This window comes from Trachinotus anak, unplaced genomic scaffold (assembly GCF_046630095.1).
Source record: "Trachinotus anak isolate AG129_WGS33_773 ecotype Australia unplaced genomic scaffold, CSIRO_AGI_Tana_v1 ptg000004l, whole genome shotgun sequence".
Classification (NCBI taxonomy): domain Eukaryota; kingdom Metazoa; phylum Chordata; class Actinopteri; order Carangiformes; family Carangidae; genus Trachinotus; species Trachinotus anak.
In genome coordinates, this window is record NW_027273855.1 from 14,392,164 (window position 1) to 14,417,940 (window position 25,777).

General features: G+C 41.8%; 1 protein-coding gene across 3 annotated transcripts in view; it reads right to left on the bottom strand.

The window, feature by feature from the left end:
- The window catches only part of lrp1ab (low density lipoprotein receptor-related protein 1Ab), an 85,834-nt gene that overhangs the window by 49,859 nt on the left and 10,198 nt on the right, over positions 1 to 25,777 (bottom strand). For all 3 annotated transcript variants that reach the window (XM_071476238.1, XM_071476237.1, XM_071476236.1), the window contains exons 2-6: positions 23,816 to 23,956; positions 9,758 to 9,895; positions 2,897 to 3,016; positions 2,422 to 2,550; positions 1,841 to 2,101 (exon numbers count right to left, since the gene is read on the bottom strand). In XM_071476238.1, the coding sequence (XP_071332339.1) occupies positions 1,841 to 2,101; positions 2,422 to 2,550; positions 2,897 to 3,016; positions 9,758 to 9,895; positions 23,816 to 23,956 (789 nt within the window). The remainder of the gene's footprint in view (positions 1 to 1,840; positions 2,102 to 2,421; positions 2,551 to 2,896; positions 3,017 to 9,757; positions 9,896 to 23,815; positions 23,957 to 25,777) is intronic.

Sequence of the window (25,777 nt, forward strand, 5' to 3'; positions counted from 1 at the left end):
GTGTGTGTGTGTGTGTTTGTCTGAGCCTCATGTTTAAGTGACCTGACTGGACAGGACCTGAGACGGCCAGAGGAATGTAGAGGCTGTTCAGGCTGACATAACCCAGCAGAGGAATGTAAATACCATCTGCATGACCACTCGCATACACACACAGACACACGCACACACACACACACACATCTCCAAGGTACAGCAAATCACTACCTTCTTTCTCTTCCTCTCATTTTATCTCTACCCTGTCTCCTTTTTGTTCAGTCTTTCTCTCAGGGTCCCCCTCTCTTCCACCCCTCGCCCCCATTCACCCCTCCAAACACTTAACACAGCTGTGAATCAAAAAGCAACAAGCCAACACAATGACGGCGAGGTGGGATGTGGCCCACTCATAAGAGTGCGGTGAATCAACTGGAAAAAAACCCATTTTAGGACGCTGGGGTTCACTGAGCCTCCTAGCCTCGGCTGTGCCCCGGCTGTCAGCAGCGGCAGCAGTTACACAAGCTTCATTTGAAGTGGATATGAGCCAAGGCATTTCTAATCACGTCGCAGGATTTGGGAGCCACATTTCAGGTTCTACACACCCAGCTTCTTCACTTGTTTTCCTCACGTCTGCCGTTCCATGCCTGGGGCTAATTCTCAAGGGAATGCTTCCCACACGCACCTACATACACGCACAAACCCACAGCCCAGCTTATATTTTGTCTACATCTCCGACCCCATTCTTGAAGAGTAACGGCTCTGTCAGCCAGGCAAATAAAAACGAACCTTGTCAGACTTGTAATCAGAGATAAATCATGTCAGCATTATACTGCATGAGTCATTCTCTCAAAGGGAAGTGTTCACATGCCGTGTATGTTGGTCTACTTGTGTCTGTGTGTGTTTGTGTGTTTTTATGTGTGTGTGTGTGTTTGTCTGGGTGTTGCCCAAGCGATGACAGTCTGTGAGTTGAGACGATACCTAAGGCCATGATGGCATCTACATAGCACCACAGGCTAGACATTTCACTTGTAACTGTTTATCAGTTGTGGTCTATACTTTGTCCAATTACGCACAAACAGGCACTATCTACCGGCAACACATCCCAGGACAGAATGTACAGGACTTGAGAAGATTCATGAAGGGAGAACTTCTCTGGGAAAACTCAATGCGCAATGTCATCAGAGCACAAATCAATGATGGAGAGGGGATACATCCGCTTACATGCAAACACATCAGACAAGAGCAGTAGAAAAATACATACAGGCTTCTGAACAGTCAGTAAATAAATCAAGCTACACAGTAGGTTACTGTTTGCCTGTCAAGAAATGTGCAAACTAACGCCTGAAGGCATGCTGGCAGCCTTACATGTATCGTATCACTGTAAGTCAGCTACACACATATTGCCTCAACGGGATGATTTAGTGGTGTGTCAGGGTGCCCCTGTTCTTCAAAGAGAAACCTTTTGAAAAATAAAGCTGGAATCAGCGTTTCTACTTGGCACTTTTATGCTGGTATGAGCAGCTTTCAAAGATGAGGCTGTATTGCTTTACATCTTTCATTTGTCTGAGCTAGCAAATGCAAAGCTGACCATTTGATTCCCGAGGCAAAGTACGGAAATTTCACACAGAGTGCGTTGACAACTCGAACTGATTACCTGAGCGCTGCTTGTGTGCTCTTATGCAAGGCATTCATTTCTGTTTCACTGGCACTCTACAGCTACACTGTCATGCCCTCAGTGCACCTGACAACAATTTTTAAAGGAATACTGTGTTAGCAGAAAATGCTATTCCTAGAAAAAAAAACGTGTTCATTTCTTTTACAGTCGGATAAGATTTCTCAAATTTTTGTCAATGAAACCACTACTCACGGTGCAGGCTGAGGGAGATGTTGATGGTGCGGATGTTTGTGACATTCTTCAGGTCAGGGATGCTGGCGCACTTCAGCTGGGTGGCGGCAGGGGTGTCACCCACATCTATCCAGCACACGGTCTCGTTGGCATAGATGAAGTCCATAGCCATGGTCTGCTTGGTGGTGATGGTGGGAAGCCGGGACGTGGAGCCACTCAGGGAGGTGCAGCGGATGTCGTGGAGGTTAGCAATCAACAGCATAGGAAGACGATCCACTGGCTCTGAGGGTGAAGATTGTGACAGTGGAGTGTGTGTGGGTGGGGGGGTGGGGGTGGGGTGGGGTGGTGGGGGGTGGGGGGGTACGAAGAAGAGATGGAGAGGAGTCAAAGGTCATACATTCACTGCACACCCGTGACACATCTCTCCAGTAAACAAGCTTGTAAAACAAATGGGGGTGCCACACCATGTAGATGTGATTATCTGATATAATACAGCAGGGGAGCCATTTCCAACAGAGAAACAAATCAACTCTAATCTATTGTTGGTTTAATAGGAACTGAATCCACGGTCTCTGCTGCACTTTCTACACGTCGGTTCTCACCATTTTTGGCTTTGCAGGAGCGATTGTCTGGCTGCAGCAGGTAGCCTTCCACACAGCTGCAGGTGTAGGAGCCCTCAGTGTTCGTGCACGTCTGACTGCACGTCCCGTACACATTGCACTCATTGAAATCTACAGAAGAACAAGACAATGTGTTAACAGTCAATGATCCATGTAAATATATATGGCTTGTCCTCTACTTATTCACAGCTTGTTGCATTGGGTAAACTTAGATGCTCCATTTTTTTAGGATAGGCAACAAAAAGCAATGGTTACCAACAAATTCTGGAACATGAATTTATTTTTCTACCATGAGGCATCTGGTTTGATTAAAAAAAAAAAAAAAAAAATTCTGATCTTCTCTGCATGCTCTCGCACACAAATTCTAGTCGGCAAGCAGATACTCAGAGTAATCAGATGATTACTTTCTGTGTTACTTTGGCCAAGCTAGAATAAATCTGCCAAATCACCCACTCACCTTTACATGTCTTTCCATCTGCAGCAACCTCAAAGCCGTTTCTACAGTAGCACCGAGGCCCATCATGAGTCACAGCACAGTGATACTGGCACCCATGGGAGGCACAGGCTGGTGCTCGTTCTGTACCAGAGAAAAACACAGACACAGAGAATGTTACATACTGTGGGGTTAACACTGACCGGAGGAGTGCGTGGGGGTGGGGGGGTGGGGGCGGTCAGAAGCTTTGAAGGCAGAGAAACCTGGATAACAATGGCAGCTAAATGAAACCTGTCTAAGTAACTGTCTCCTTGATCAGGTTTGTGCACAGATACGCTTTCAAATGTTTATGTTAATCCCAGTGCAATCTTCACAGAGCCATACTGTTATATCCTATCACATCTCCGCTGGGAGATCAGATAGGATTGTGGCTGTACATGCATGTGTATGTGATGGGGAGAGAGAGAGAGAGAGAGCGCATAGTGGTCACACACGTGCATGCATGTGTGTTCATCTGTGCATGTGACAGACGGGCTTGATTTGAATGCGCACGCGTTAGAGGGCCTCTTCTTTCCCGCCCCCAAGGGAACTCAAGGACACATCCTTTTGGCAGGAAATGAAAGAGGGGCATCCACATATCCCCTCATCATGCTCTCGATAGGGTGTGTGTGTGTGTGTATGTGCGTGTGCAGATATGCGTGTCTACGCTAGGAGATAATTGGGATAGAGTGTCTATCGTAGATTGAAGTGATGTGTCAGAGAGGGGCTCACATCTGACATTACAAAACAAATTATATTTCAACTTCTATCAGCTTTAAACCTCCAATAAAGAGTCTTGTGATGTAGGCTAATAAAATAATTCATTACTTAGGTCATGTGTGCACCCACCAAAAACAGGGATGTGACTCACACTGGGTGGGTCCTGCCCCAGAGCTCAGTAAACCCAAGTCCCAGTGATCCACTCAAAGAGAAAATCGCAGTATGTGAGGACAAAGGGACAGGTATTATCCTGATGATGATCAGCACGCATTTATTCAACAAAATCTCTGACACTATGTCACACATACAAGTGGAGCGTCCTCTCTCCATTTCTGCAAGCTTTTATCTTGGAATGAAGACGCTGGCATGAAATATGACGAGCTTGTATTCTCATGCTGCAGCCATGCAATGGAGCAACTTCTAGCTACCCTTTGAAGCTTCCAGGACAGCTGCCATGGCAACATTCACCAGCGAGTAAGGCCAAAGCCGTCATATGTAAACGCTCACACTCCACATGCTGATCTAAAGAGCTTAACTTTATTCAAAAATTGGTTGAACTTGTTGAGGTACATTCCCATTTAATCATTTACCAAGTGTAAACACAGATATGACAAAACTAAGTAAATAAGTACAAAGAGAAAAGAGGCTTCCAATAGAACAATAAAATTCACCTCAGCATCCAACAAAAAAGGTGAATGGTCATGGGCACACTACGCATACAGTAGTTAGTGATAGTATGGCTGTGAGTGTAGATTGAACTCGTGAAGGGCTTATTATATAAAGCCTTTGCCACTCTGGGACACAATGACTCTTTTGTTGTGGCCCCACTGAAAGGAAGAGTCCCCCAGCAAACACAGTGGCCCATATCGAATCCATTCACCAAGCCTCCAACTGTGAGAGACCACAGGCAACTAGAGAGCAAAATACTCACGAAATGCACCTCTGTTAAAGGTCATTTTGTTCCATTTTGTACCTGAGTTACCTGGGCTATGGGTGGGCAATAAGGACAAAATTAATATTACTATAATCATCACGTGATTATCTCAATATCAACCAGTGATGATAGAAAGTATCATGGTTAACTTGTGTCCATCTGTTCCTTTTGTTCAATTTTGTTGTCAAAAATGTATTAAAATCTAAAACAAATCTCTGTAAAATTTAAGATTTTGGTTGAGGTATGATAAGAATTTTGTTAAGACAGATTTATATGGAGAGATAATAATTACTAAAAATGTATTAAAACTGAATTTGAAAGGTAACAAAGGAAATTTTGCTTGTGTCTCTGATTTACCCTTTGGCTAATTTTTATTTTTTTTAAATAAAGTATTTTCCATTTGTGAGAGTAAAAGAAAAATTTGGAATTTGAATCTGCAAAACCTTTTGCTTGTTTTAACTTAAGAGAGCATTTACAGGTGCGCAAAAGCAGAGAGACGTGAAACAGGGAGATAAGTGGAGGTAGAAAATGACAGAAGTGCAGAAAATAACAGGACAACAGAAGTATGGAAAGGAAAGGAAAGGCAGGGTAAACCGAGGTGGGAACAAGCACATAAAGGGCTTAAGGATATGGAGTGGTAAGAAGGTTCCAGCTCCAAGCAAACAAGAAACAGCAGCATGTCAGATGTTTGACCAGGGGTTAATGAACGAGGCAAACAAATCACACAGTGACACACTTGAGGCCTTCAGTCCTAAACAAGCATGCCAAAGCCATTGATCCTGTTACTGCATGGATGGCAACCCTCAATTTCACTCATCTATAGCTCTGTAAAGGGATGCAGGGAGTGAGAGTATGAAGCTGTTTGTCAAAAGGCACACTAGACTGAGTTTTACCAGAAGACATGACACATTTCTAAACTAAAATACCCTGATGTTGTAATACCTGTGTGCGCAAATAAACATATGTCAACAACTCAAGGTAGCAGACTATAAGACCAATGATGAAAATATCAGGCATGTGTGATAACAAACAGGTAAGCAAAGATACAGAACAAGTTCCTGTTACAGGAGGTTGTGACCTTCTCAGTACAGGGTTGCAACAGGACCCTGCCAACATGAATATTCAGAAAACTTGTCTGGAGCCAGCCTTGTGTTATGGAGGGCTCTTAGCTTTACTAGAGACAAGCTTGCCAGATAACTTAAGGTGTAACCAACACGCACACAAAATAAGTAAAAGGGCAAAGCAGTGATTAGCATAAACAGGAACAAAATAATAATGAGAAACAGATCATCACAAGAGACAGAGACAGAAAGATGAGACGGAGAACTGCTCTTGGCCTCCGTCCACAACCAGTGCATGAGGAAATGTATGAAAGTTGACATTTTCCTCTAAAATCCAGTCACAGGGCTGATGGGTCAGTGCAACAGGGTGACGCAGGCTGAATGAGAGAGAGACCAGGTGGTGTTGGGGTCACAGTCGTAGTTACGCAACAAACCTGTCACAACTGAAAGATTTCATAGACCTCTCTCCTTAAAAAGATCAGCTCATCTATCCATCAACTGGCTTGAAAACAAATCCCATGTCTTACTAAAAATTGAACAAAAGATAAATAACGTTGAAAGCAGAAACTGAACTAAATATTCGCTGTGTAAACTATTCCACTGTGTGACATTGTAAAAAGAGGTTATTCCCAGGACATTCCTACCTTTGTGCTCCCACTGTCTGGAAACAAGTCCACACATGCCCTTGTCCTCTACATGCAGCTGACAGAAACCTTATTTTTCCCTATACACTTCCATCAAGTTACCTGATTTCTTCTCCTTAATGGTCCGTTCACTCTACATGCTTCAAGTATTGATTCCTAACATATTAAGTATTTATTTGAATTTGTCTTCTTAAGCTGCCGCTGCTCAAACCTTTGTTCCCATATTTTGTCAAGATGTCCTATAGAACAACAAGGCCTAAAGATGCTCAATTAAACACAAAATCGGACACAATCTAAGACTATTCAACTGCTCCATTCTGTGAAACCACTTTGTAATGGTTGGGTTTCATCGTTCACTCCATCCCAAACATAATAGTTTTTGGTAAATGCTGCATCACTAAAAATTGAGCCATGCTGACTACAGTAAATCAGACATAAAGGAGATAACACTGTGTATATGCAGGTATGTGAATGAGCATATGAGAGGGGCAGGCAGGAAGGCTCATCAGAAAAGTGTATTTACTGGCTGTTGTTTGCAGGCTGCAGCTTGAGTAATGACCAAACAGAAGCTACCATAGTCCCAAACAGTGGCAGCATGCTGCCCTAGACACCTAAATCTACATTTGCACAAACACTCCAACAAAAATGCACAATTACCCACAGAAAGTAACCACACTGTGGCAACAACTGCCTAAGCAAATTAATACTTGAAATGACTTCACTCTGCAGCCCATTATGAGCAAAGAAATACATGACAATTTACAACACTGTAGTGTCTCTACATACAGTGATGTATGAGAAGCAATAAAACAGGTCTTATCATGCCAGACAACTCTAACTGCAGCCAATAAACTCATTTAGGTCAAGACCCGCTCATGAATAAAGATGAAAATGGGGTCTTTCCACAGGCAGCTTCAGGTCGCCTATGACCGATTCTCATTCCACAGTTAGTGGGACATGAAGGACAATGAAAGCCCACTGCATGCATAAACAATAGCGTCAGGCCATGACAATAATCAGGGTTCCCTTTGGGACAACAAGGAAAAGGGAAAAGCTCTTAAGAGTGCTGCCATGACCCCATTTTCTCTTCCCTATCAATCAGTCACTTCTAAGAGAGGCAGGTCTAAGGGCTTGCCCCCCCAAGAGAGGCCCAATCACCCACAAAATGACAGAGAAAGGGCAAATGAAGGCTTGCAGATCAATGAAAAGACTCAACTTTCACCCATATGACAGAAAAACAACACAACTGCCAATTGTGTGCAAAGGCTACATTTAGTTAAACAGGCTTTGTTAAATATAGACTTGGAACTATGTTTTGTGTTTTGACCAAAGGATGGCAAAGATCTAAAGTAAGACAAGTAAACTTGGTCTCAAGCATCACGGTTCAGACGCTCACTAAACCACATTGGAAAACATTCTCAATATTTGGTTTTTGATGCTGTCGGGCAAAGTACCAAGGCACAATCCCTTGTAGTACATAACTACACATGTTTTGTTTCACATCAAGAATATTGTGAAGTATTTTAATTGTTTCTGTATAATATACTATTCATGGCTATATGAACAACAAAGTTAATTTTGAGAAAAAATAGCATATGATATAAACCAGACTAACAGTCATACACTCAGATAATCTTCTTAATCAGGACTGTCAGGGTGTGATTTGATTGAAAGTGGCATTTGACAAACATTTTAATTCCTGTTATGTAATATGTTCGGGTGCTGATTTGTTTTCACTTTGCTTTTACCTTTGGAAACAGTCAAAAAACACAGATCAAGTGTAAGATTAAATGCTGAACCTTGGTGGTATACTGCCAGGAACAACTTCACCGCCCATCACAGCACCCCTGAGCTCACCTGGTTACTCCCTGCTATCATTCCTATACATAAATCATAGCCAACTAATCTCAACTCTTGCCACACGCTATGAAAATGTTGAGGAAATGTATTTAAGCCAGATAAAATTCCTACCTAACCTACCTGGCTACACTCCCCTTTCTAACCACTCTTGTCAACAACTTTGGCAGAATTACTTGGACACACTGACTGACAAAGTGTGCTTTCAGACATCAGCGCCCAGGTACACTTGCACAACCCAGCAGTCTGTACAAGAAAACACTAGGAAGCTTGTGAAAGGGCAGGCCTTTCCCTGAAAAGAGGGGAACTCACAAACAGAAATGCCAAAAGTTCTGGACACACTGCTGGTGTGTTTGTGTGTGGGGTAATGGGTGTGTTTGGGTGTGTTTTCACAAGAATGTGACTGTGTGTGTGTGTGTTTGTGTGAGTACACGCATGTATTACAGGCACAGGAACGTGTAGGTAGGTGTAAAAGTTGAGGTCTGTCCTGACCATTGCCTTACTGAGGACAGCTGGACTTGTGTCCTCAGGGACAGCCGGTGCATGTTGTGCCTGTATGATATCATTGCTGTGTTGTGTAAAGGCTTGTCTAGCAGCAATGACCAGTGTGTGGGAAACTAATGCTCTCTCCCACTCTGTACAACTGTCATACTCCTGCTCTTCTGGCCTAACCTTATCACACTTAAATGCTCTGACTAATTCACTAAAACTTTTAATCTAATAACTCAACCCTGTGTAGAAGATTCATTATACAAACACATATATGTATGTATATATATATATAGATAGACACATATGTATTTGACAATAAATGTATTAAGTTAAAAAAATCTTTTAAATTAAAAAAAAGGTGGTTAACACTTTAAAACTAGCAGAGAAGATAAGGTGATCTGAGATTACAAACAATGTTTAGAAAGTTGGCAGGGCCACCAGTTGTTACGGACTTTGGTCCACTGAGACTTTAGTGCTGATCTTAAATATTTGACTAAGTGATTTCATATTCTGGGAAAAGCATATTGATAGTGCAACAAGTGAATTGGAGAGACAAACACAGACACGTGCACAGCAGAAATGAAAAGCACACATGCATCGCAGCATGGGTTATTGCAGCTAAAAACAGGCAGAGCTTCAGACAGCTTTATCTGACTACTGCTGAATACTGAGGCAATCCTCTGAAGGCAGCCAGTGCTTGCTCCTTTGTCTGCAGCAACAAAGACCAACACTATGGACTCAATATGTTCCATCTCTCATTCTTCTGTAGTCCCTAATTAATAGTAGAGGATTTGATGGGATTCTTCTTCAGCTGCATCTAGTCTGAATGCTCATCATTCCCACAGGGATTGTTGGGGGAAACATCCTAACAGCTGAGCTGATTGATAAACTAATGACTTTTTCTTCCCCAGAAAGCAAAATTCCATTGTAAACGCACAAGCCAGAGGAGGCCAGCTCATTAAAAAGCCTGATAGAGGAGATTATTAGATAGATATTATAGTTGTGGATGGGAAGACAAGGAGATGGCAGTTTACTCCAGAACAGAAGGTGGTTGGTCATTTTTGACCCACGGCAAGGGACAACACTGTTGTGTGTGTGTGACAGAAGAGATAGAGAAAATGATGGTGTCATCTGTTACCTCTGCAATGAGGACCCTCGTCCCAGCCATCAGAGCAGTCGGGGACTCCATCACACAGTTTGCTCATATGGATACACACATCCAGGTCCAGACACCCATGATCATTGACAGGACACTGGTTCACTCTGTTGTGTGTGCCTGGAACACAAGCAAAACACATCTTAGGAAACGCAGCAGTTCGAAGCACAGAATACATTCAAAAATCGTGTATTTGACTTTAATTAGGGTTGATAAAAAATGAAACACAGCAACTACAAGATCAGAATTTACAGTATATGCTCAAACTGTGGCTCTGGCTGAGGCCCTTAAGCCTACAGATGTTATCACACTTGGACAGACCTCAGTCAAGATCGAAAGAAGGAAACATCAAAGCAACAGCAAAAGAAAACACGTTAGATATTTTCAACCTAATGTTGTTAATATAACCTTTATTTAATCATGTGGTGTCATTGAGATCAAGATCTCTTTTGCAAAAGAGATCTGAGACACATGCACACAGACAACAAAACACGGCCAGTCGCACACAACCACATACAAACAGCATTAAAAAAAAAAAATATCTTCTCAATTTCGTTTTCCCTGTTGTCCATTTGATTCTCATCCTTCTTCGGGCGGTGCTATCTTGGTTTTCTGTCAACAACAGCCTCCTAGTTCATTGTATAACCTGTATGATCATAAACCTTGTAAAAGTAAGTCTCAAATGGTTCTCAACTTTGACTAGTCAAGTTAAGTGAATAAGCCACAGAATCATCATTATCTAATTGGCTAATTGGCTAATATGGCTAATTATCAGTGTTTATGTCAGCTGATAAATACCAGCTACAAGAACACTGCAATGTAGAAATACCAAACTAGTTTAGAGGTTATTTAGAAACAGTGTCACCAGCACATGGTTTTTTCCAATGAGCAAGCACTGCCAAGTTGATGTCTTGCCCCAGGATCCATAGCAAGATTGTTTGTTTATGCAATGTGTTATATCATTATAGGATATTTTTTTAAACTCCATGGGTTTTAGGAGAACCTGGAGCCTCAGCTCAAATCTGTACAAAATGACAGATGGGAAAGCAGCTTCCTTTCTTTTTTGCATTGCAGTACATAAAATGATTATTTAAGTGTTTCGCTTTCTCCTCCATGAGCTTCAATGAGGTCAGGGCCATCATCAGGGAAGATAACACCAAGGTAGATTTACCTGTCATAATGCCTAACTATAAAAGGACCCAAGGTCAATTGGCTGCCAGTCTTAATCAGAGCCTGTAATTACAATGAACTTTGTTTTACTTTTATATTCACTGCAGTAGGCTGCAAGTTTTTCCAATTAATTTCTCTCCCGTTGTGAGGAGGACAGTATCATCAATCAGCGTTAAAAAGCGGAGTCAGTTTAGAAAACAATCTTCTCTGCTTCCTCGTATCATAATTTTCATGCATCAGTCTTGTTTTGCCACTGTGGTCAACAGGTTAAATCCAACACTGAAACATAAAACTGTAGAGGACTGCTGTGAGATAAAGGGTTCTGGTGAGAGTATGACTTTTTAGTATGTGAAAAACTAAATGTTCCATGCATGGGTGGAGACAGAAAACCAAATATTACACACATGTAACAACCTTTATGTCCACACATGCAGTTACTGTGTATTCCTTCAGTATGTACAGTATGGCATGTAACATATTGAAATACTATCCGTAAACTTGACATGCTAGTATATGTTGAAGGAAAACTATTAGGAAATTCAAAAAATAAACGAAGATATATTTTCAAGCGTCAGACCAGAACATACAGTAGATTCAGTCTCTTCCTCGCACTCTCTCCCACTCTATCTCTCCTCTCAGCCCACACTGCAGAGCAAACAGTTTGCTTTGGCTGTTTTTCTTCTTCCTCCTCCTCCTCCTCCTCCACCACCTCGCTCTCCTTCTCTCCTTCTCTCCTTCTCTCCTTCTCTCCTTCTCTCCTTCTCTCTCTCTCTCTCTCTCTCTCTCTCTCTCTCTCTCTCTCTCTCTCTCTCTCTCTCTCTCTCTCTCTCTCTCTCTCTCTCTCTAACATCTGCTGACCCATTTTAGAAAAACACTAGAAGCAGAGAAAATAAAGTTCACCTTCTTCACAGGAAACGATCTGTAGAGTTCTGCGGGTTATGCGCGATGCTGGGAGAGGCTTTGATAGCATGATATCTGCATATGCACAGCCTGAGCTGTAAACCTGTTTCAGATGCCTCCTTCAGAATCTCACACATGCAAAGTCTTTGGTGTCTGAATATTAAGCAGCTGTTGCAGCCAAAATGCAGTTCCTTTGACCCTTATTTCTGCTTTTATCCACTTGGAGCTTCCACTTATCTGAACTGAGAGTCTGAGGATAGAGAGTGCCTCACTGTATGTTGTACAGATTGTAAAGCTTGCTAAGAAAAACCTCAAATATGACTGACTTGACTTGACTTGACATGACAGAAAGTATTTTATTTCTGTGTCATGGACATTTCACATAAGTTGAGACGAGGGAACTTATTTACGGCTAGGAGGAAAGTAAAAAGACATCTGTCTCGATGGCTTAGGCTTTCTATTCTTTTTATTAATTCTTTATGAATCAAAGTGTGGATGTGCATATGGACTTATATGAGGGAGAACAGCTGTCGGCATGTCGACAATCCCTGAAGGAAACCACATGCATTCCCTCTGAGTCCCCTCTATCCATGAAAGAAATTAATAACCACACACAGAACCTAACATGTAATTCAGTTAAAACAAGTGTCTGAAAGTGACATAATGATCCCACCACAGCAGCCTGTGTGGAAAATGTACCACATCCGGACAGAGAATTAGCTTCTAATACATCTAGCTTAGGGAGAAGGAGAGCGGCTCTCCCATCTGGGGGATGCTAGCATATGAGCAGCCCTCCTACAGTCTTGGCCTTTAAGCCTGTCTGATTTACATTCAATAAACTGCCAACCTGGGGATTTCTACACAAACTGCAGTACCAGGAATAAACTGCCATGCATGCTGGAAATGAAACCCCTGCCAAGGATTTAGCATTTGTCAACAGTTTTCATAGTATAAAAGACAAGTCATAGTGAATGTCATCTGAATGATACCCACTGCACACATCGGTGTCTTTGCAACTGTGCATCTCTGCATACATATAAGTGTATCTGACAAAAAGAAAATGTTAAGGATTGAGCAGTCAGACAGATTAACTAACACAACAACTGTCTGTCCTGTTACACTATCCCAGGAGCCCCTACTTTTCCTCACACACACACACACCTTTTCACTGGCCAGGCAGAAAGCTGAATAAGTTTTTGGATACACACTAGCAACTGCCAGCAATACACAACAGCCGGAAAGAATTGTTTGAGTTCCACAACACAGTAATACCTTGGCAGGAGCTGAATAGGGACCAGCAGCAGAAAACCAAATAGAAAGGACAATATGGAGGATTAAATAACTTTGCAGGGGGGACAATGGAGAGGACCCCTGTACTCCCTGCTCCAGTTTGGGAAGTTGTTGGCAGTGTATTACAATAAGCCCCCCCGCATACTGGCAGAAGCCATTTTCTGCGTCATCTGTCAGTGGAACCACAGTATTACTGAGGGTAAAGAACACAGCAAAACTTCTCGTCATTTTTCACATGCACATATGGTGTACACACACTACACATGTCTACAAAGTTTTTTTTTTCTAAAGTATTTTTATTGTTTTGTTCTCTTGCACTAAGTGGGGTCCACAATTAGTCAAGGATAATACTTGAAAGCCTGAGGCCACTGTGGAGTTTGAAAAATGGAGATATGGAGTCCATATCTTCATAAACCATCTTCATCACTCTTCATGTGAAGCAGACAGGTCAAGTATTTAAGAGTAATACACTCCATTATCACCTTATGCTAGTTTGTTTCAGTAGGAGGTCTGTCATTTATCCATCAGCATAAAGACATTCTTCCTTGCAGCATGTCATACAGTCTGCCAGGACCACAGAGAGCAGAATATCTGTCCAATATCCAGACACACTGAGTATAGGTTCCTACCAGGATTTTACATTTTAGGCACAAAGGTGAAAGCTGGGGTTCATTTCATGTCTTTTGCAAACACACTGGCCCCATATCATATCTTATTCATCCTCAGCAATATTTACAACAAGCTCATTTTGTCATGTCTATGTAACGTCCTGTGCATCTACATAATATTTTTAACTATTCTGTAGCTGCTGGTTTGCAAGTGGGCAATTTTGCTCCTCATACCAGGATCAAGCCAGGATTCATTTCATTGGGTGTTTCAGGTGCAACATACCTCTTGGCTGGGTTTGTTTTAACATATGATGTGAACAATTCTGCTGTACTTGAAATCTTTTGGAAGAATTACAGTGATGTCTTGGACCAAACTTTCTGTGTGTCCCTTGTGAACTCTCTTTTGCCTTCTGAAACTACAGGTTCCTTTCCCAGCTACTGTTATCTGAGGTTGTAAAGAACAAGATGCCACAACACAAATTATTTATTTAGAGCCAAAGGGAGATTTGGAGAAATCCTTTTCCCCTTCCTTTGGTTTTTTATCCTTGCAAAGCACTTTGTAATCTCTGTTTTTGATAAGTGCTATATAAATAAACATTGTTATTATTATCATTATTAACTAAAGTAGCCAACTAAACCAATTTAAGTTAATTGGTTTTCTTAAACATGGCTTAGAACAGTCCTAGGTTTAGCATATTCTTATTTATTATTTATTATTTATTTCCATGAAGACCAGTGTACACTACCATGCAGATTAGTGCTTTAAAAAAAAATGCAGAGATCGTTTTACTGCTGGAGCCCAGAATTACATTATTGTCACAAACAGGAAGGTCTACACTCCTTCTCTCCAAGTGTTGATCACATTAAGGCTTTTTTGGCATCTGACATTTGGCACCTCTCACTGTCAGACTGGAGATTTATGTGGTGTCAGTGAAGCAACATTATGTACAGTAATTCATCAAGCCTGCAGTGTGTTTTCTGAACTGAAAGATCATTACACAAGATGTAGCCGCAGGCCAAACCAACTGCAAGCTCCAGTGTCATGAATAAGGAAACTTCCCACAAGCAACTGGCTGTATGCATCATCAGGAGTACAAGAACTGAAATAACTGAGTTTTTATTCATGTTTAGGGAATATACACTTCACTGAAATCCTGTTGCTCGGTGGACAGCTGCAAATCGTGACTTAAGGTCTTCACTCTTCTCTCGTCTTTGTAGGTTCAGGTTGAAAGGGGAAAACATAGTGGAACTGATGATAGTGAGTGCACTCAGAGCATCTTCTAGCTTACGCCACACATGAAAGCAGCATGTGTGAAGAATCGTATATAAAGCAAACAGAAGACTGACTTATGAACGAAGATAATGTGCTGTTATCACTACAACAGGGATGTTAGAAAATGTAAATGGTACTGATTTGACACTTTATTTGAATGTATTTCATGCTTATGAAAATAGCTTATATATATAGCTTATTAAAATAGAATTTTATATGTTGCAGACTGCGTTGTGTGATAACTTCTGTTTTGTCATATTCACTTATGTTTATGGAACAAAAACTTTCCTCTTGCTGTCATTGTCTTGTTTGCTTTGAGCTTTTTTCAGATTCCAGCGATTTATGAGCTTTTTATGATCTGTTTTTAGCATCTTCAGGCAGATACACTTTCACTACCAACGACAAACACAGGTGGTTGAAAGTACCTTCTTAAGATACCTTACTTAATCCCCAATTCTTTAGTTAGGAAGTAACTAATCCAAATTTAAGACAAAAACATCTAGCCCTAGTCCTCAGTGTGTTTTTACACTTAACACAGGAAGCTTTATCTATTTTCTAGAACAACAATATTTTTTATTACTATCAGATTATTCATCATCATGCAAATCAATGTAATGCTTAAACTGGAGCTATTGGCTATTAGCCATGGAAATATTAAATGCTCAATGCCAGACTTACCAACCCGTCACTGTAAAGCTTTTAGGAAGGAACAGATGTTTTTTTCATGTTTAAGCTTTTGCAAACAGGCTGACACAAATCTTCTATCTTTCTTTAAACATTTCTAAAAATGAAATATATCTCATATCATAACACAGCCAATTCTTTTGCTCTTGCCTTTCCATGAGTCAGAAGTGCCTATTTGCACTCAGCTTACAAAAAATGCAACTGCTGGGATCTGTATGAGACCAAAAGATAAGATCTATCACCCTGTGGCTTACATTTCCTACCATGCTCATATTACTTTTGCTGTTATTTATACACTTTGCAACTCTGTTTAAAATTCAATGAAACATAGATGGGATTATAAAATGACAATCATCTCCATCTGTAAGGGGCTGCAAAATAGAAAAGTGAAAGCACTTCTTTTTTTTTTTTTGCAGGTACTTTTCTGTAATCGTTTTTTCTCTCAATTCAGTGTAGACAAAACCACAAAGAGAAGTTAATATATGTTCATAAAGAATTTCAAAGGCATGGCAAAGGAGAAGTATTTTTCCTAAATCATCATTAGTGCATGCTGTAGAATTTTCTATAGAAATGAAGGGATGTAATTATCATTAATATTATTTTAGAATAATGTAATATGTCACTTCACTCAGGGATTGCATAGATTTTTCAGTGAGTTTGGCAGCCTGGGAGACAGCACTGCAAGTGAGAACAATGTAGGATAAGTGGATAACAGACAAAGAAAAAGGGGGTAAATTACAACCTTCACACCTATTAGAGGGCAGAGTGAGGATAATTACATTATTACATTAAACTGTGTGATCAGCTAACAGAGATATTAGAATATCCTCGCTGTGTCTTTGGGGATTTTAACTGTTGAAACCTTTCTCCAATCTGCTGTGCAATCTCTTTTTCTTAGTTTCTTATATGAGTCATATATTAAGAAATGAGTGTTGGGATTCATCATGATTAAAACGTTATAAACTGTGAGTCGTAATACACAACTTGTGTTCAGTTTTATTGAAATTCTTATTGCAGCATGCACTCTTTGGAGTGAAATATTACTTTGTGCAAGGATAATATTGCACATTTCCCCTGAGCACAGGGTAGATTTAGGCAATGCATCACTGCCTGTGTCACCTTCAAATAATTCCCCAAACACAGACTGCAGTTATCCCTCGCATGTGGCTCTGGGTTCCACTAAGCTTGTCTGACCGACACAAGGCATCAAGAGTTGCAACGTGAAAGACAGTATCTCCCAATGTGTACTTCCCTCCAACACCTCAACCTCTAGACCCCACCATCCCCCATCCCTCAGTTCCCGTAGTTATGCAATGACCTTAAATTTGGATCCCCTGTCGATCTTTTGTCCTCAACATAAAAGCCTCCTTTTCTTCCTGCTCCTCGGGTACCATGGCAGCCCCTGACTGACTTCCATAAAGTCTGCTGTCAGCTCAGATGAATATGTTGTGCAGGGTGACAGGTAGCCCTGCCCACTGACTGACTCTCCCCACTCTGGAATAACACTTTACAGCAGCATGCACAACAAGCACACGGCTATGCCAAACCCTACTTAGGCAGCCACTGCACACAGGACTTACAATACAGCCTACTGTATAGCATATTCTGCTGTCACTGGAAGAAGGCTTGATGTTCTGGTTTTTCCTGCATGCTTACACACTTGAGACAACATAACAAACAGAAACATTATAAGTGAATTAAACTGTGTATTATTTGGTGTGTTTTACTGTATCTAGCGTCTCGACTGCAGAAATGAGCATGCCATATAGAGCTCCGGAAAAAGATCACGTAAAAGTGAAAATATTTTAAGTATTATACAACCCTGGAAGGTTGAAAAGTGGCTGCAAAAAGTTTCCAAAGTGAAACTTATGTATCATAATTCACTTCTCTGCTGCCCATGTATACAATCAGTGTATTCCAAAGAGTCGTCACTCCGCCATAATAGGTTAACGATATTCCCTCCATGTCACAGTATCCACCTCTGTGAAGCACTGCCAAATTGAGTAGCTATGTAGAAGTGAGTTCTGAAAATTTCTACAACTCTCTGGAAAAGCATCATTATCAACTTACATTACTTTGATCCCACTAGATTTTTTAGCCATTGTTTGTTTTTAACACACTGGAAACTGGAAACAACCAACTTTCAAGCCCAAAGAGGTTAAGTGTTAAAAGATAGAGCTTGGGTGGAGTATCACTTAAGGCAAAGTTCTTTCAGTAAAACAGCAATAGAAATCTGAGTACCTGCTTATTCAGACATTTAGGTCGTTTAAATGTGTTGCCACATAGTAAGTAAGAACAGTATGGTGCCTTGCGTCAAATACAACCCGACTGTCGCTGCAGAAAATCCACCAAACACCATTTCCCCAAAGTAACAGAAGGGACACAGCTAACAAAAACAAACCAAGTCACCAACCGCAACAAGGGGAAAAACTGTGAGGCAATTGCACCAGAGGAAAGACTGGAGATGAGATATGAGGAACAGGGGACAGGGATGATTAGAGTCTAGCTTCTCCACCTGCTGTGACGGACAGAGAGGAAGACAGTAGGATGTAGGAAAGAGGGAGAGAAGGAGACAAGGGTTTGGAGGAGACAGCAGAGAAAGGGAAGTGGTGCCTGTGTGGCGTGAGAAAGCCCTGTGTTCTCTGTCTGTTGATAGGCTGGTGAAGCTGAGGAGGGCTCAGGGCCACAGACCAGAGGGATTTACAGGGCTTTGCTCCTTCCTCTGTGGAAGCAGTGTGTCAACCACTGCCACTGCAGACCCTCCTGCCCCTGCCTGGTGCCCCCTGCAAGTACAGCTACATGACTGATTATAGGCTATGAAACTATCCCCCACCCCCACCCCCAAACTCTACTGTAAGGGACTGTTTCTATAGAAAGAGGATCAGAGCCTTACAAAGCCATTTCCATTTTCCTCCTGAGCCTAAATGCTAATCTGCTCATTTTCTCCTATTCAGAGGCTTTTTCTGTAAGATCATCCCTTCTCCCCATCGCTCTATGCCTCCATCCCATCCCACCACCTCTACAGTCTGCTCTTCCTGGTTGTCTTGGAGAGGCTGCTGGGGCATGACAGTCAGATGGGCTGGACAAAGGACCAGGCTGGCAAGTGTCCAGAGGGGGCTCAAGGGCAAGAGATAGACAGATAACCTTGTTGTGTGGCCCACAGCCGCCTCAGGCAGCTGCAAGGAGATGATAACTCTATCTTCCCATCAGACCTTCTTACCAGCTTGGCCCCAGGCCTTCACATCCACTGACATGAGCCAGAATGTGTGTGGGCCAACAGACATGGTATGGTTGTGTGTTGGGAAGTGCTTTCACCACAGTATCGTGCCACCACTGTTACATCAGACAAACTCTTTGAAGCAGTTTCCAGTGCGTTAGCGCTAATTGTTCTGTTGAAAGCAAAGGACATGAAATCATGCATTTACCGAAGGCTTATCATGAAAGTTTAATGAAAAGTGTAAGAGTGTGCCTGGATTTCAGGGTCCATATTTGGCTGTTGTTATGTGAAATACTTTTAGCCTCTTCAGCCATGAGTCCCTCAGTTTCATTATGAAACTACATTCCAGGTATATCCCCTCAAAATTACTTTCTAGCATCAACGAGGACAACAGATGAATTTGTGTGTATATGCATGTGTGTACTACTTCTACCAACCTATGGAGACAACTTAAGTGACAACTTGACACTGTGAGCACAGGGAGTGGCTTGTCATTTGCACGTGTTAACTACTTTGAGTTAACAGCTCATTTTCTCTCCCTGAATGAAAGTGGATAACGTTGCATGGGAAAAGAAAGGAAGTGTATTTGCAAGACTGAGATGCATTTCACCCCCTGCTTGGAAGTCCCCCTGTGGACATTTTCATGCTAAATCAGGGGCTAAAACGTCTAACAGAGAATTAGGGGCAGACAATTGTTGCATAAGATTTTTGATGTTGAAAGGGATTCCTTGATGGCAAGGGCCTCTCATGATGGAGAAAGTGCTTACATGCTAGGACTTACTTGAACATCTGTTCCCATTCGCTGGCTCAACCACAGTGAATGAGGTTCACGCAAGAATCATAATTGCACCCAGACTTGGGTTGCAGACAGACAGTCAGTGTTTTTTTTGTTGTTTTTTTTTAAACCACAACTGTTCCAACAGAGCTGTGAAAAGGAATGAAAGTTGTGACACAGCACTTTTAAAAACTGTAACCAAAATGGTTTGAAAATTAAACCTATGGTTGATAAAAGTCCAAAGCCCTGATTTTGATATGGTGAGATGGACGATTTCACTAAAGACCTACAGTCAGAACAATCTCCAAAACTTCTGGCCAGTTATTGTTGTAAAATGTCATGACCTCAATACAACTCTGTCCTCATCTCTCCATAACTAAAAAGCAGAGAAATCAAGGGCTGAAAAGCAAATAAAAAAGAAAAACTGTTGCTCAGCATGATTCCTGCTGTTCTAGACCAGTGTCACATCAGCAAAATGCAGAGAACCTTAGAGAACATTTTGTCTCAGTGGATTTACTTTTGTTTTTGATGCTAACCTGTTGTGGATAAAGCTTTTTAATGCAAGACATTTATCTTTTATGTGCACAAACACAATCTCAACTGTATAGTTAATAAAGACAGCACACACACACACACACACACACACACACACACACACACACACACCATCCAAGAAGCTTTAATCCACATCTCTTCCATCTCTTCGCCCAAACCTCATCAGTTCTATGTGGACTTCTGTACACTGTCTGCTTAGACAGCAAGGAAAGCCATGCACTGACATCGTGAACAACACAAGCACCCTCTCCCTCATGATTTTATCACTGCTAGATGGAAATAACTCTTTGACAGCATACCATAACTACCTATAGGAGCATTACAGAGCAGCGGTCCTACACAGAGCACCATCGTTGAGACAAATAGAACATAAACTCCTGCCCTGGGGATAGATGTCAACCACTTCCTGAGCCCTAAGCCTGTATGTAATTGAGGTGAAATGGCTTGTCTGAAACCAACTGAAGCCATGCAGTGAGGGGGAGCCACTGCAGTCCCTGGGAGAGGATGACAGGGTCACACCTGCAGACAGGGGCCTGTACAGGCAGCCGGCTGATGGTTATCTGAATGTCTACTAGGGGCAATGAGAGGGAGGTGCACACTGGGGGTGTGAGAGCTATGATGGTCCTACAGCTGGCAACCGGCCCACACCCCCACTGATCCACTTATGACGACAATTCATGCAGATCCATGAGCAAAGACCCACATTCATACATGCAGCTCCCTATCACTTCAGTGCCCCTCTAATAAACAAGCCTATAGGCTAAGGTGACACGCAACACTGACCCCCAAGCATCACCACAGCATGTCAACACCTCATGTGATGTAACGTTACAACACCACTACTGTGGCAGAAGTCTGTCTTCAGCTGCTCTGCATAATTACAGCTCAGATGAATGGTTTGGAAACGACAGGCAATTAGACCTCCAGACAGTATGATACTGAAGACTACACTTTCTTCCAACATGAGGACTAGAGGTGTAGATCAAAGATCCTCACCAGACAAAAGCACACCCACCAGAGTGAATTCATGATCACTGTAGACAAAAACAGGTGGCATTTACCAAGTAAAAAATTGTGCTTCAGCTAAACTATCTGCAGTCATTGTGGAACACTTGAGCTGGAGGATGAGTGGAATAATTCAGTCAAATTCTGATTTTCACTTTTCACAAGTGCCCTTTTTCAAATGATAAACAAATCTATTTAAGAAACAAAGCTCCATGTTGGCCGCATACACTGCCTGCAGTGTCACAGTCTCTGATTTACAGGGTGGCCAGATTGTGGGGCGATCCTGCACCAAGACGGAAGGACAGCCAAGCACCCACAGGGGGGAGAGACGAAGAATGGAGGAGAAAGAAGAGGAAGAAAATATGAGGAAAATGTTTTAGCCATGTGAAATCTCAGTGAGCACTCTTTGTAAACCAAGCCTGTAGTTAGTAATTAACTTGAACTGGAGATAATGTCGTAATTATAGGACCATGCACCAGTCTAGCTCCCATCAACACTAACGCACAAAAGTAGACCCTTGGTCTGGATGCATGTCGAAACAAAAGTCTAAAGAGTAGGGAATTTTCCCTGAAATTTCTCACTTTCATAAATTAAGTTTGAAAGAGAAAGTTAGACTGCTTTTGTAAACTTTGTAACTGATAAAAAAAAAAAAGATTAGTGGATGAACAGATGACAACTTGAACTTTCAAAATAAAAAATAGCATCAATACAAAACTTCCGCAGTTGCCCAGATTTCAGTCCCCCCCTCCAGCCTTGTTTACAGCATGTCTCTTATGATGCTTTCCAGTAGGGGAGTAACCAAGCCAATGACCTCCAAACTGTTTCAGCCCATGAATGGAAAAGCCAGGATAAAAAGAAAGAGACATTTTCATTCCTCTGAGTCCGAGCAGGATTTTAAATAACCTTTAAAGTCATTCTCCAAAACTCTCCTGTCTCCATCTATGCTGGCTCAGGCCCATTTATTCTGTAGCTTTATCTGTAGCCCTCCATTCCAAACACTACTCACATTTTAATGGGTGGATCAACTAAACGACTGTGGATAAAATCACAGTCTGGCTGCCTTTCATTGTGATACTTAAAAGGCGCCTTGCCTTTGACTGTGCTTTTTAAAGCTGCAAACACATAGTGCTGTGCAGAGAAAAAGTGCATTAATTTCAGCAACAGATATTTATTATGACTGCCTCAGAAACTTACATGAAGAGAGAAGTGCTTTAACTAAAGGTAAAGTGACAGGCAGAGGAGAGCCCATGGGAAGCGGGTAATTGAGCAGAACATATCTTGATGTTCTGGTGAAACAACGCTCTCCATCTCTCCATGCAGAGGATGAATCACACCATTGTCTGTGTCACAAAATTACATAACTGCTATGAAAAATTCACTCAGTTCAATTGCCTAGTAGAAAAAGGGCAGAAATTGAATGGCCACAGCTTGCTTGAGTGAATTATGTGGGTCACACTTACATAAAATCACACATGTTCTGTGATTGCTGTCATTTACAAAACTAGAATTGATCATTTCCTCCCTTCTGAAAAATCTTTAAGCAATGGATTTTAGCTGAATGTGTACACTGTGGATAAATAATGAGTTAAGCTGTTAGCAGTAAATTCTCACAGTAAAATCTGTATGAATCAATAAACATAGAAGAGTGATGGGGGGAGTAGATGAGAGACTTTTTTTCTGTTCAGCTTCACCTTTGTATTTCAGCTCTGACTCAGAAAACGTTTGGCAGCTCATCCTCCATCCACACCGAGTCATTTCAAAGACTGGACACTTCATACAGCAAAACTCTGTGCATGGAAGAGATTACTTGACCCGTTTGTGGGAGGGGAATCCAACTAATTTTAACTTTCTCTCTTTCACCGCCTACAGTTTATATTTTATGTGCCTGTGACCACAATGCAACGTATTACCCTCAGCTATCTCACTGATTTTTCTTCCATGATCCCATGTTTAAACACTTAATTGTGTTTTCACCCACAAAAAACAAGTCCCTTGATGCTGGGTGTCAGCTGCTTGTCTCTGCGTGCCAGACTATTGTGAGAATGCTTGCGGCATGACAGATGTAAGGTGTGGCACATGCAGACAGTAAAATCACCATTAGCGCCTGAATATAAACAGAGGGGAGGCTTTTAGCAGGGAGAGTTTATGGATGGAATGGCAGGATGGGGAGGCAGACAGATGTGAGCGGCCGGGACAAGACTCTTAGGGACTGCACAGATCCAGCAAGAGTCCAGACAAGAGCAGACACATCCCTGAACATTCAGACTAAACACGGCCACATAATTAGAGCTATAATTCAGCAGAGCAGCCAGAGCACACACTGTGACGCTGTGTCCTTCGTAGACAGGGCATAACCTATCCTCTTATTCAGGCTTAAATTAAACAGTCTGAACATTGTGCTGTTGTCTCTTCAAAGCCATTTAGAGGTAGCGAATTGTCTTTTAACATCATGCGCAACAAGAACAAGTGCTCTGAAGCAACAGCTTGGAGAGAACATGGGAGCTGACGACACAAGCCTGTTGAAAAACAGTTTTAGCAGCTACTTTCTTGTGGGCATACTTACAGATATCTGGTGATTCGTCAGAGCCATCTGGACAGTCCTTCTCTCCATCGCAGCGCCAGCCTTTGGAGATACAGGTCACCTGGTCCTTACATACAAACTGCTTAGAGCTGCAGGTCTTGGGATGGTCGTCAGTTTTGGGAGCTGAAAAAAAAAAAGCAGAGTTGATGTGTCATCACAAAAAGTAACTTTGGGTGAAAACGCTTTCAAATCTCAAATACATGTAGAAAAGTACTCAGTCTAAGAAATATCAGCATGAGAGTGAATGTTTCTTAAATCTCTTATTTTGTTCCTAAACAATTCTTTCCTGTGCAGAATCTACATAGGAAATTTCCAGCTTCAAGTAGCAGAGATCTTAACTCACCAGGGCAAAGCAACATGTAGGGTCAACCTAAGTTTACAATGATGTTTTTGTATCAAACGACCCACAGGCACACTCTAAAACCTCCTCTACCACTTTACAACCAACAGTGGTGCCTTTTAGCTCTAGGTTTGTTTGTTGTTTCCCCTCTTCTTACGAACATCTCATTTCTTTCTGCCTTTTTTTTATTTTTTTATTACTCTTTAGGTGTTTTTCAACTCTCACCACAGAGGCTCTTTCATGTGTCACGGCACAGACATAACTGGGCATTCAATCTCCGTCTGACCCATGGGAAAGTGCAGAGCGCTGTAGTTCTGGGCAGTAAGTCAGCACAGATTGTTGAGGTGTACCACAGGCTAGCAGCACCACAGCAACGCTCACGACCCATCAGCAGTGTGCCACTGCTGACATGCTTTAACTCAGCCCGCACTCAGAAAAGCCCTGCTCAAATGGAGCTCTACCTACACGGCTTTGCATCAGTCTGTCAACACTGAACTTGTCACTTGTGAAAACATTTATACTAAAGTGTTGGTTCATCCAAATTACAAAAGAGAAACATATTTTCTTGCTTACCGCGTGTGGTATCAAGCTGTGAGAGATAGATTTGGTTTTGTTTGCCCAGTTTGTGAGACCTCTGTCTCTGAGACTTCTGCCTCCATCCCAATACAACTGAGGGGAATTGAAAATGTGCTGCTCACAACAAAATTATTACATTGTTGGTTTTCATAGGTACTATTTTTTTCTGTAGAAAGTACTTCTAATGCAAACTGATAACAGTGAGGGCTTTGGATTATTCTGGGTGACGGGAACATTGTTTCCCGGAAAGACACATTCCTGTCAGTTTTTTTATGAGGTTAAAATGTTTCAAGGACCATTAATGGAATTCTATTCACACACTGGGGAACGGCAGAAATCTCAGATGGATATTTCAAAATCTGGATGAATACAAACTCATTAATGATATAATCCATCACTAAACAGTCTTGTCAAACCTGGATACAAATTAAAACAGCTGAAGATAGCTGAAGTTCTCTGGTAATGTTTTCTCCCATCCTACGGAAAAATGAAAATAGGTTTCCAAATATACACAGGGGAAAGGTTTCCTTGTATGCTAGTGGTCAAAAATGTAACATGCAATGAAAAAAAAAAAGACCACAGTGGCCACACCAGGCAGTAGGCTGTTGTATTGTTGTGCAGCAATGCTCTGGGAAGGACAGTGCCGAAGGTCTCATTGTGATTCTCTGCAGGGACGTAGCCCTCTCTCGCCCTGGATGACTTGCCTTCCTACGTACTTGGCAGGCAGAGAGGTGTTTGGGGCGGGCGGTCAGGGCTGTGTGGGGGTGCACCGCAAGGGGGCTGGGATGTGACTGAAATCACAAGAGAGCATGAGGCTAGTGTATCATTGCAATCACGTTCCTTTTGACTGTCAGACTAAGGGGTTTAGAGCCTGGTCTTTTTCTCATGTGACAGTGAAGTGTATGTGTAAGTCAAACACTGAGATGTCTGAGTGTCATGTTTTTGTAAATACAATTAGAAGCTAAAGAGCTGCAGGGATCGGTTCACAGCTTTCCCATTATATGAACAACACCTTGATATTTGAGGAG